The sequence below is a fragment of the Rattus norvegicus genome, chromosome 3, assembly GCF_021556685.1.
Source record: "Rattus norvegicus strain SHRSP/BbbUtx chromosome 3, alternate assembly SHRSP_T2T, whole genome shotgun sequence".
In the NCBI taxonomy this organism is placed as follows: Eukaryota; Metazoa; Chordata; class Mammalia; order Rodentia; family Muridae; genus Rattus; species Rattus norvegicus.
The window spans coordinates 160,990,265-161,002,467 of record NC_141536.1 but is presented as its reverse complement, the minus strand read 5'-3'; the positions used below and the strand labels follow the sequence as shown (position 1 = coordinate 161,002,467).

General features: G+C 47.1%; 2 protein-coding genes across 2 annotated transcripts in view; both read right to left on the bottom strand.

Annotated features, from left to right (window-relative positions):
* Positions 1-3,345, bottom strand: part of Rtf2 (replication termination factor 2) — a 29,581-nt gene extending 26,236 nt beyond the window's left edge. The window contains exon 1 of the mRNA NM_001033890.1: positions 3,214-3,345. Coding sequence (NP_001029062.1) covers positions 3,214-3,282 — 69 coding nt within the window. The 5' untranslated portion in view covers positions 3,283-3,345. The remainder of the gene's footprint in view (positions 1-3,213) is intronic.
* Positions 3,346-8,830: 5,485 nt separating this feature from the next.
* Cass4 (Cas scaffold protein family member 4) overlaps positions 8,831-12,203 on the bottom strand; it is a 39,400-nt gene continuing 36,027 nt past the window's right edge. The window contains 1 exon segment of the mRNA NM_001413236.1: positions 8,831-10,578. Coding sequence (NP_001400165.1) covers positions 10,168-10,578 — 411 coding nt within the window. The 3' untranslated portion in view covers positions 8,831-10,167.

The following is a 12,203-nucleotide window of genomic DNA, read 5'->3' as shown; positions in this document are numbered from 1 at the left end:
ATTTTAAAAACTACAGAAGAAACCATGTAAATGGCTGGGATATGGAGAACGTGGCTGCACGGAGGGACATCCCGGTATACATGAGGATCAATCTCCAGTATAATAAGTAAGTTGCTAATAAAAAACAGACATATGAACTTGTGACTTTAAAACATTTTGAGAAATTAGAGGTGAGATAACTCTGAGGTGAAAAAACAAATAAAACAGAAAACGAAACAAACAAACCAACCCAAGTTCAATCTGACTGTTAGAACTCACAGAGGAAAAGAACCAGCTTCCAAAAGCTGTTCTCTGACCCTCACATATGCAGCACATAACATAAAATTTTAAAGTTTTAAATCAGTGTTATGTTAAATAAAGGCCCACTAAAACCTAAGGCATGCAAAGCAAGTTCATACCTATTATTAAACTGTGTGCAAGCTTTAGAAAAAACAGAACAGGGTGCAGAGAGAGGGCAGGGAGTGAACCACTCTGCATGTACCAAGGGATCCTCTGCCTGAACTATCTTCAGTCCTAATACCAACACTAATGTCTATACCTTTACAGTAAATTAACACTGTAAATGACATAACGTCTTCCCAGTAACACCTTATACAACATTATCCTGGAATATAAAGGGATATAAATGTGCCAAGTTTCAGTGCTGGAGAAATGGCTCAATTTCTGAGAGCACTTACTGTTCTAGCAGAGGACCCAGTTTGGGTTACCTATAACCCTGTTAGGTAGCTCACAATTACAGTTTCATGGGGAATCTAATGCCCTCTTCTGGCCCCTTGGGTTCCTGTATGCACATGGTGCACATGAACTTGTGTCTATATAAATAAACAGCAGAAACAGAAATGCAAGTGTCAACTTCTGATCATGATTTTGTCTTTCTGGTGACTGGTCCCTGACCAGGAGCTTACCTAGTCCCCATGAGCTGGATGTGGTGGCGCACACCTCTAATCCTAGCATTTGAGGCAGAGAGGCAGGTAGAACTTTATTGGTTTGAGCCTACTCTGATCTATATAAAGAGTTCCAGGCCAGAGAGAGAGAGAGACAGAGAGACAGAGAGAGAGAGAGAGAGAGAGAGAGAGAGAGAGAGAGACAGAGAGACAGAGAGACAGAGAGACAGAGAGACAGAGAGACAGTCAGAGACAGAGAGACAGTCAGAGACAGAGGCAGAGAGAAGAAAAGTCACCACACATCTCCCTTAGGACTCAGGAGCTGTGCACCAAAGCGGGAGCAGATGCCTCACCCCATATCTATATGATTATTTCACAACAGGCATTTCAAATGGAAGCTCTAGAAGGGACAGATTTGCCATTGGGGCCCAGAATAGTATATACAACAAACATTTAATAAGAACTTGCATGAAGGGGTTAATAAAAACCGCCCTTCCTGATCACTCTTTCTTCTTTTCGCTACCCTTCTGAGATCAGCATTTTCTGGGTTTTTTGTTGTTGGTTTTTTTTTTTTTTTTGGGAGCTGGGGACCAAACCCAGGGCCTTGCGCTTCCTAGGTAAGCGCTCTACCACTGAGCTAAATCCCCAGCCCCTTGTTGTTGGTTTTTGTTTTTGTTTTTGTTTGCCAACTCTTCCATTACACTACTTCTTGTCAGCCCTGGGCACAAGACAACAGTAAGATGAATACTTTATGCACACTTGAGTGTGACATGTTGGCGTGGTCTGGGGGCACTCTGTCCTCAGACTTTCAACACATGCTCAGTGGATGTCTAATATGCGCAGAAACATCTTAGAGACTGCAGAGCTAAGAGTGCAAGGACCCCCAGAGCCCAAGGGAGGGAGATCGATACATAGGATACATAGTTGCTAACCACAGAGACAGGACTCATAGACAAAAAGGAAAGCAGCAGAGGGGGCGGGGCCTAGAGAACGACTGCAGCCGACTGCCACGAAGGCTGAGTGAAGAAATGAAGGAAAAGAGCCCAGCAGCACACACTGCCACTCTCCACTCAGGTGTCTGGGGCAAGCCTGGGCTACCTAACAGCCAAACCTTGCCTCAAGTGGCCCCTTCCCCCAAGTAAGGATGGAATGGAAAAATAATGATGTCACTATGAGTGAGGAATGTTCAGGATGCTGGGGGGCAAGGTGGTCCAAGTTATCTAGGACAGAGTGTAAGAGCTAAGGAGGGGCAGAAGATGAGGGCAAAGAGACAAGCAGAAGTTTGTTCACACAGGACCCAATGGAGTTTATTAGGAACGTGTCAGGAAGTTATGCAGTGTCTTAAATACAATACTGGATGGGATTCGCCTCTCACCCCAAAGTTCTCTGAAGGCTGGGTCAGAAAACATGATCCTCCCTGTGCTGGGAACTGTATCCCAGCCTTATACTATTGAACAGTCATCATCAACACTAGCTTTGAAATGCCTTCAACTGGATGGGAACAGCAGTTCACAACTCTAGGCCATGTCACTTTAGTGGGGTGTTAACTAACTTTCCGGAACTCAGCTTCCCTACCATTACATTAGTGTGGAACAATTTGCTCAATGTCTTGTAAGAATTAAAGGCTGTTCACCCATTTATTCAAAAGTGCTCGTTGTGACACAAACTGTGCTAGTTCTGGAAGAAAAACAGTGCACAGAATCCACCAGTAGGAGCTTACAGTGACATGGGGGTCAGACAGGATCAACCACAGTGTGCTAAGTGCTGACACAGTTTAATAAGGGCCTGACTTCACATAAGGGAATGGTTTGGGGAGACTTTAACACACAAAGTTCAGGCTGGAGGGATGGCTCAGTGGTTAAGCCTTTGTACTGCTCTTCCAACAAACCCGAGTTTGGTTCGAACAGCCAAGTTTGACGGCATCCTTGGATACCACACACGTATATATAGACACACACATTTCTTTTAAAAAAAAGCATTTTTCAAATACCAAGGCTTGGTGGCCCACACCTTTAATTCCAGTACTCAGCAGGCAGAGGTGCGAGTTCCAGCCAGCCAGGGCCACATAGTGAGTTGAGAGCTTTTGTCTAAAACAAACAACCCACACAAAGTCCATAAATCCATCACCGTGATCGTCGCTAACTGCACATACATCCCAGTCCTGGCTAGGCCACTAACTAGCTCCCCAGTCTCTGTCCTTTTTAGCGTTAATGTTTACATATACCCAGTCTAATCGTACTGTTCAGTAGTGACTGCAAACAGTAAACCCTCCATAAGCGCCAGCAGACACTGTTCATCCCGAGCCCCGCGGCCCGCAGTCCTCACTGACCTTCTCGACCTTCTTCGGCCCCTTCACCAGCTCGTGCCTCTTGGGGATTGTGCCTCCGTCGCAACCCATCCCAAAGCCGGAGTCAGAAGCCTTAGCAATAGTCAGAAGCCTTAGCAAACACTAGAAGCCGTCACTTCCGGGGTCTCGGGAGAAACCGAGCCCACTTCCGGCGCTCCTTGATGACACAAACAGCGCGCGGCCAAAGGGGGCGGGGTCACTGCGCGAGGCCCGCTGAGACCTTGATCAGGAGCAGTTCCCTTGAAAATCTTTGTCAGGGAATTGGGCGTTGGCTTTCGGGCGACTTGCTGAAGCATCCTTGGAGTGCGTCCACTTCCGGCCATGGGCTGCCCCTTCTTTTTCCCTGTGGGCCCCGGGACTTAACGCTGGGTTCCGTAAGCTTGTGCTTGAGGGAGTACTGGGAAATCAGTAGTGGTGGTCCTGAGGTCTGCGTCCCGGTCATTTTTGCAGACCAGGGAAGCTTTGTCTAAGGATGAGAGGGACGGGACCTGTCATTTCAGCTACCTTTCCTGTATTTTTAAATCCAGATTTACAAAAGAAAAGACGTAGTGCTTGTGCACTACGTGAATGCAGATGCCTGTCGAGGGTGTTGGATCTCCCTGGGACTGGAGTTGTATCTGTTTGTGAGCTGCTGGGGTTCTGGGAATCCAACCTGTGATCGCTCAATGAACAGCAGGCACTCTTAGCCACTGAGCACATCTCCACCCTGTATCCAGAGTTTTTAGGGCAAAACCTAGGGCTCCAATGTCTCCAAAAAGCTAAGCGCAGCCACTCATCCCATTGTGCCAGTTAAAGAGATTAGTGATGGTGCAGGCAGAGGGAGACCTTGTTTCACACACACCAAAAAAATGAGTCATGTATATGTTTCAGTGGTAAGTCATGTTTTTCTAGCACATCATAGATGCATATGCCATACATATGGGACATAGGGATAACACTAAACACCCCTCACTTAGGGATGGCTTTTTCAAGGGAGAGAGTCACACTTAGGAGTCTTATAGTCGTTATACATCTGATTTTGTGGCTTCCGAAGTTACATAGGATGCAGCTTTGCCACAAAGTGCAGAGACCAAGCAAAGGTTAAAGATTAAGTACACAGTTATGAGCTGGCTCTCTTAGTTTCCCGTCATGGGTGTGTGGCCCGGGTTTAGGGGTGAGAGTAGTGTCTGGTCCAGAGAAACCCGAAGACTCACAAGTATTCTGTTCTTACAGAAACAATAGTCTGGTGTTGGTGGTGTTGTTGTTGTTGGTGGTTTGCAGAAAGGTAGAACCCCCCCTGTGTAGCCAAGGGTGATCTTGAACTTCTGACCCTCCTGCCTCCATTCTCTTCAATGCTGGGATCACAGGCGTGCACCACCACACCCAGTTATGCAGTGCAGGGATGACACCAGAAGCTTTGTGTGTGAGGAAGACATTATGTCCAATGGGGCAGACCCTTAGCACTTACATTGTTTTTAACAGCCCGGGTGTTTTTTTGTTTTTTTGTTTGAGACAGGGCTTACTGTGTAGCCCTGGCTGGCCTTGAACCAACAGAAATCCATCTGTAAGCAAAAAATGATTGGGTCAGTTAAAGATGCATTTCTCTCTGTGAAAAATTTGACCAACCCTAGGTGAGAGTTTTCCCGGTTCCCCTGTCCCTTAAAAATATATCCGAAGTTTCAAAGGTTTTTAAATTTTATTTTTATTGGGCTGGGGATTTAGCTCAGTGGTAGAGCGCTTACCTAGGAAGCGCAAGGCCCTGGGTTCGGTCCCCAGCTCCGAAAAAAAAAAAAAAAGAAAAAAAATTTTATTTTTATTTTATGCATAAGATGGGTTTGCCAGCATGTATGTGTGTGGACTACACTCGTGTGTGGAGGTCCGAGAACAACCTACGGGAGATGGTTCTATCTTTCCACCATATGAACCTGTGGATCAGCAAGCACCTTTCCCCACCGATCCTTCTCACCCACTGGCCCAAGAAGTTTTATAAATATTATTTTTGGGGGGAGTGGTTGGTACATGCCTATAATCCTAGCACATGGGAAGATGGTGATTTTGAAGCTAGCCTGGGCTACATAGCAAGACCCTCTCTTAAGAAAGTGTATTTGCATCAGAATGGACACGTGATACCTAGTGCTTGTCACACTGGAAGCTCGCTCAGTGGGCCATCACTGTTTCCACCCTCTCAGTGTAGTGAACATAATCGAGGCCAAGTTGCTGTCACTACCACCCACCATTTCCTCTTAATTTTTGTAGAGGAAACAGTACAAAGTGTTGGCTGTTAGAAAAAAACAGTCAACAAGATATCTCCAAAAGCTGAGAAAATACATGTCTTAGTTAGGGTTTTACTGCTGTGAACAGACACCATGACCAAGGCAACTCTCATAAGGACAGCATTTAATTGGGGCTGGCTCACAGGTTCAGAGGTTCAGTCCACTATCATCAAGGCAGGAGCATGGCAGCACCCAGGCAGGCATGGTGTAGGAGGAGCTGAGAGTTCTACATCTTCATCTGAAGGCTGCTAGGAGAAGACTGGCTTCCAGGCAACTAGGGTGAGGGTCTTAAGTCCTTGCCCACAGTGACACACCCACTCCAACAAGGCCACACCCACTCCAACAAGGCCACACCTACTCCAACAGGGCCTCACCTCCTCCTAGTGCCACTCTCTGGGCCAAGCACATACAAACCATCACAATGCAGGGCAGTCTAATGAAATGAGTCCGGGCGGGCTCACTGCCATCTTTTCGAAAGAGGGAAGGAAGCATCTGCAGCCCAGAACAGTATCTTTCATGGTTTTGTACAGAATGGGTTTGCTCTTGGTTGACAAGGATTTTCTTTGCCTGCTTTGGTAGGGTCTCTCACATAGCGCAGGCTGGCCTCAACCTCCATATGTAGTTGAAAATGATCTTGAAATCCCTCCCCTCCCACCATCTATGAGGTTCTGGAGATGGAAGTCAAGGCTTCCTTCATGCATGGTAAGCGCACACACTGCCAACTTAGCGGAATCTCTTGACAACAGTTCTTGGATTGAACACAACTCTAGAAATTTAAAAATACAAAAAGCAGCTCCAGTCACGGGTTGCTAGGCTGTCTGTCACTGGGGAAAGGTGGGCTTCAAGTTGATGAGGCACTGGGACAGTGTTGAGCAAAAGAACCAGTGCAGATAGATGCTGTTATCGTCGAGTGATAGACTTTACCCTTCGATTGCCTACAGCACTCCCTGCTTCCAGCCACACCCCACCCCTGCTTCTAGACGCCTCCCCAACCTTGCAATGGGTGTCTTCCATTTCTGCATATCTGAGCAGACCACGTGGCATTTTGTTCTTAATTATCTTCTCAAGGATGCTGCAGCTGACAACCTTATAGGAAAAAGAGAGTTTCTTCCTACAGGTTGCAGGACAGATTTTACTTATTATACATGAGTACACTGTAGCTGTCTTCAGACACACCAGAAGAGGGCGTCAGATCCCATCACAGATGGTTGTGAACCATCTCACAAATTGAACTCAGGACCTCTGGAAGAGCAGTCAGTGCTCTCAACCACTGAGCTATCTCTCCAGTCCCAGATTTTATTTTTACTAACAAAGTATCTATCTATCTATCTATCTATCTATCTATCTATCTATCTATCTATAGACACCTATTATTTTTTGATGGGATCACTGTATACCCCCTGAGTGGCCTGTAACTTGCTATGTATACCAGGCTGACCTCAAATTCGCAGATATATCTACAGATATATGTATATGTATAGACTTCTATGTAAATAGATATAGGTGTAATAATCTCTTTGGATCAAGACAGTGTTTCTTTGTGTTGCCCTGGCTATCTTGGAATTTGCTCTTTAGATCAGGCTGGCCTTGAACTCACAGAGATACACCTGTTACTCCGCCTCCAGGGTCCTGGGATTAAAGGTGTGCTGCAACTGCCACCAGCAGAGCGTGTGTGTGTGTGTGTGTGTGTGTGTGTGTGTGTGTGTGTGTGTGTGTATGTGTGTTTTTTAAATTGAGACCAAATCTAACTACATAACCCTGGCTGCCCTCAATGTGACCTCTGCTTCCCAAGTGCCAGCTGCTGAAAATCAGATAAATAATGATGTCTTAGTGAGAGACACACTTCCACCCGCTGTGCTCAGGGTCTGCTGTAAAAGGCGAGGCATTCCTCAACTAAGAGCTCCCTGGCTCCAATATGAAATGTTGTGCCAGCCTTCATGCAAGCACACCTCTACAACCTGCCTTGGGGCTGAAGGGACATGGATCAATCATTAATGTGAAAGTGAGCACACATTGCTTTTGAGGCTGCCAACCCTTGCCTCCCGGCAGATGTAGGTTCGTGCAGCGTGCCTGGCTGCCACGCTTACGAGAGCCAGCTCCAGGGGTGGCTCTGGATCAGCACTTGGAGTCAGGAAGACTTTTCACCATTCCAAGAATGGCTAAGCATGGCCGTCTGGTCCTAAACCACACATACAGTGTGATTCAGTCTAACCAGACTAACAGGCAGAGGTGGAAGGAGCTCTGTGAGTTCCAGGACAGCCAGGGCTACACAGAGAAACCCTGTCTCATAAAACAAAAAGAATGAGGCATAGGTCTGAGTGACTGTCCTGGGTCCTGTAAGTCCCCTTATGACTAATTAAGTAACAGGGTTACTCGAGACCCGTCCACATAGCCACTTCTCCCAGAACCTCAGATCTTTATTTCTGCAGAACTGGCAGGAGGACTCCTTAGATGCATCCCACTGCCACACTGGGCCGGTGGTTAGGGCTTTGGAATGTGAGTATGTTTCAGTGTGAGTGTGAGCACGTGCACAGGTGCTCGCAGAGCCTACAAGACACTGGCTCTCCTGGAGCCGTGGTTGCAAGCAATTGTGAGCTGTCCATTGAAGGTGCTAAGATCTGAACTCAGGTCCCCTGGAAGAGCAAAAAGTGCTCTCTGACCCCAAATGACATCAACATTTAAGAAAAGGATTTATTTTTATTCCACGCATATGAGCGTTTGCACATATGAATGTGTGGGTGTATGTTTGTATGTACATGCATATATGTATGTATGTATTATGCCACCTTCATGCTTGCTGTCTAAGGATCCAGAAGAGATCAGATCCCTTGAAGTAGAGTTACAAATGGTTGAGGTCTTCTGTAAGAGTAACAAGTGCTCTTAACCTCTGAGCTGTCTCTCCAGTCCCTAGAGTCAATATTTTTTAAGTGCCCACCACATGCAGATAAGATAGAAGTTGACACAACCTGGGAATGCTTTCTCCTTCTGTGGAGGTATCCGGTGCTCAGGAGGGACAGGGACCCCTCCCCACCATGGCGGGAAGCATAAGATAACCATAGTGATATGAGGGGAAAGACTGAGCTGCAGAGAGAAAGGAAGCGGTTTGCACGAGAGGAACTGTGACCAATTGTGGGTGTTGTCGGCATGCCACATCTTCCTGACCCACCCTGGGAACACACCAATGATGGTGTTGCTTTCCAGTCCAGACCAACACATACAAGCTTGCACACTCACTGCAGATGAGCTCAAAGTGGAGGTGTCTTTAACACTTCACTTTGGAGACAAAGGCACTCAGGTGACAAGGCTCAGAGACACTTTCAAAGAAAGGATTGCCGCCAGCCTGCTCATCTGTTGATAAGTTTTTAATTACAGTTTCGTCTTATTTTGTGCATGGTCTGAAGACAGTTATCAGGAGTCAGTTCTCTTCTTCCACCACATGGGTCCCAGGAATAGAACTCGGGAAGTCAAGATTGATACCTCTACCTCCTGAACCATCTCTCAGGACTTTGCAAATGTGTTTAAACCCATGATTATAGATAAATAATGCAACAGATTTGAGACTAGTGAAGTACAAACCTAATTTGAGCAGGGGAACCGATGGACACAGGATTTTAACATATGAAATAAGTTAGCAGGGGACCGGACAGAGCACATAACCACCTCCAACAGGTGTTACATCACCTTCAGGATGAAGTAACAGCAAAAATACATTTTGGGGGGCCAGGGAGTCAATCTTCATGGCAGAGTACATGCTTGGCATTCGTGAAACCCTAGATTCAGTTTCTAGCAACACATGCACACACACCCACGTTCGCACATATACAACTTGTATACGTCTCACAGTATTAATCTAAAACAACAGATTAAAAAAGGCAAACTCATTACTTTTAGGGAGGCTTTAAAAAATCGGTTCTCGGGGCTGGGGATTTAGCTCAGTGGTAGAGCGCTTACCTAGGAAGCGCAAGGCCCTGGGTTCGGTCCCCAGCTCCGAAAAAAAAAGAACCAAAAAAAAAAAAATCGGTTCTCAGTATGCAGCCTTTGGCTTGGAGCTCACTGTGGACTGGTCTGGTCTCCTTAAGGCCTGTCTGTCCACCTCTGCCTCCTGTGTGCTAAACTTAAAGGTGTGTGACACCAACACTTGCACTTTCCCAATGAATATGACAGAAGTCAATCCTTTGGGGAAAAGTTCTTTTCTCCTTCTCCATTCTCGCTCTTCCCCAGTTTCTTTTCTCACTAGCAGCCGACAGACTGCCGATAGTACTTCGTCTCTTTGTCCGTTTTCCCAATCAGACTGGGACTCTCTGCACTCAGAGCCTTTGACACACTGCTGTCTCTCCAGCCCCTTGACCTTGACCTCAGGTGCTGCCTGATATGCGCAGAATGACTGTAAACCACATACACATTCGACCGACATGAAACATGGCTTCTACAATGCCACTTCCCCTGTCCATTCTGTACACCTTCACACAGTGAAGGTCAGTGAAGTCAGGTCCATCCCAAGGTCCTGACTTGTCACCTGCCTCTCTTTCTTGACCTCCTTGTGGTCAGCCAGTGTCCTACAGGGCCTTAGCCACTTACTAACACCAGCTCCGAGACCCAAGGCTGCTTCAGCCATTCCGATTGGCTTTACCACAGAACAAGAGTGGTGAGTATAAAACAGGCCAGGAGTTGACCTCCGTAGGCCTCATTCCAGTGTGCCTCTGAATTTCCGGGAGTGGTACTCTAGTTTCTCCAGCTCTGACTGGAGGAGGCCCAGGGCACTCGGGCTAGGGTACTGGATCACAGCATTCTTGGTGGCCAGCGCCAGGTCCTTGAGCAGTCCGCACAGGTGACTGCTTCCACACAGGATCTCATTGCGTTCATCTCTCTCCTGGGTCTCGCTGCACAGCGTGTCCACCAGCTTCTGCCCGATCGTGATGGCCAGCTTGCTCTGAGTGATGAAGACCTCAGGGGGCTGGCTGTTGCTGAGGCTACTGGCAAAGACACCGATGGCTTTGAAGAGTGCTCCGAAATAGAGCCTGCTGTGCTCAGACAGGCGGATCTTCCTCTCCACGTTCTGCCCACTGGGAGAAGGAGAAGGAAGAGGGGTAGGACTCTAGAGAAGAGGAAGGAGAAAATATGTAAGGACCAGAACCACCAGCAGGATGCTGTTCGTCTTTCAAAAAAGCCGATTTGTTAAGGAAATGCAGAGCTGGCTGTGACATTTGTCTAACAAATGAATGTCAATGTTTGCTTTCTTTCTTGTGTTCTGTTTCATTTTTGTTTCGTTGAGACAGGACTTGGTCTGTGTAGCCCTGACTGTCCTGGAACTCCCTCTGTAGACCAGGTTGTCCAGGAACTCACAGAGCTCTACCCACCTCCTCCTCCCAAGTGCTGGGATTGAAGGCACGGGATCACAACCTCCCAGCTGGAATATCAGTGTTTTCAAAGCACTGCTCTGTATGCAACTGTATGTATTCTTGTGTTATAGATTGCAACACAATTGTGTGTATTATTTTACTCAACCAGCTCTGTAAACCATAAGAAACACATTCTAAGGAACACATCCATAATGATAAATTTGCAACTTTCAAGTGTTCAAGGGGTGTTATCTCCACTCTTTGGAGGTAGGAGGAAGAGTGCCCATTCAAGACTGACCTGACCTATGTGGTGAACCCTGTTTTCCAGGCAAAGGGTAGAACCAGTCAGTCAGACAGACAGACATTGCATCATGAGCATGTTGGTTTGGAAATGAAGAATGTACCTGGGTCGGGGATGGGGAGGCAGCTGTCATCTCTTAGTGAGAGACTGCTATGGGCTGTAGGTAGTTAGCGGGCAGGGGCCCTGGGCAGCCAAATAGTGCATCCCAAACACGGAGCCAGTGAGGAAGCTCTATTAGTACAAAATAGCACTGTGCAGATGTGAGCCCTGGGTCAGCCCCATCAACATCGACTCAGGACTTGTTGGGGATGCAGATTCTTGGCCTCTGTCCAGACGCAAGAGATCAGATTTGTAGGAAGTCAAGGCATTCCTCATGTGGGACAAAACAATGTGGCCTCCATCAGGAGAGAGCCAGAGAGCTAAGGGCTCAGGGAGCAGAGCTCTGAGAGAGTTGGGCTCTGGTGCAGAATTGTTTCTGAGAAGGCAGATGACCTTGTCCGAGTCAATGAGCATCTGTATCCTGTCTTACTCTCTCCAGTACCCTGGCTGTCTTCTGGCTTACTGTACTGACACCGTCATCTCTGACCTCTTGCAATGTCGTCTTGGTTTTTACTTGGGTTTTAAATGGACTCACTCCATTGTGTGTGTGTGTGTGTGTGTGTGTGTGTGTGTGTGTGTGTGTGTGTGTGGTGCATGGTTCGTGTGTGGGTGAACAGATATTGCTGTGCACATATATGCAGAAGCCAAAACATGGTGTCAAGTTTCTTCCCCAGTCTTTCCCATCTTCCTGTCTTGACATAGGGTCTCGAGGAGAACTGAAAGTTCCCCATTTTGGCTAGGCTTACTGGCCAGTGAGCTCCCAGACTCTGTCTCTACCCACCCTCCAATGCTGGGTGTTACAGGCATGTGGTAGTCAGCCATGCTGTTTTTACATGGGTGCTAGGGATTTGAACTCGGGTCTGCATGCATGCACAGCAAGCACTCTTACTACTGAGCCATCTCCCTAGCCCTGGACTCAACGTTTGTACTTTATTTAATTTAGGGGAACATTTAACGTTGGTAAACGGAAAACTGCCTTCT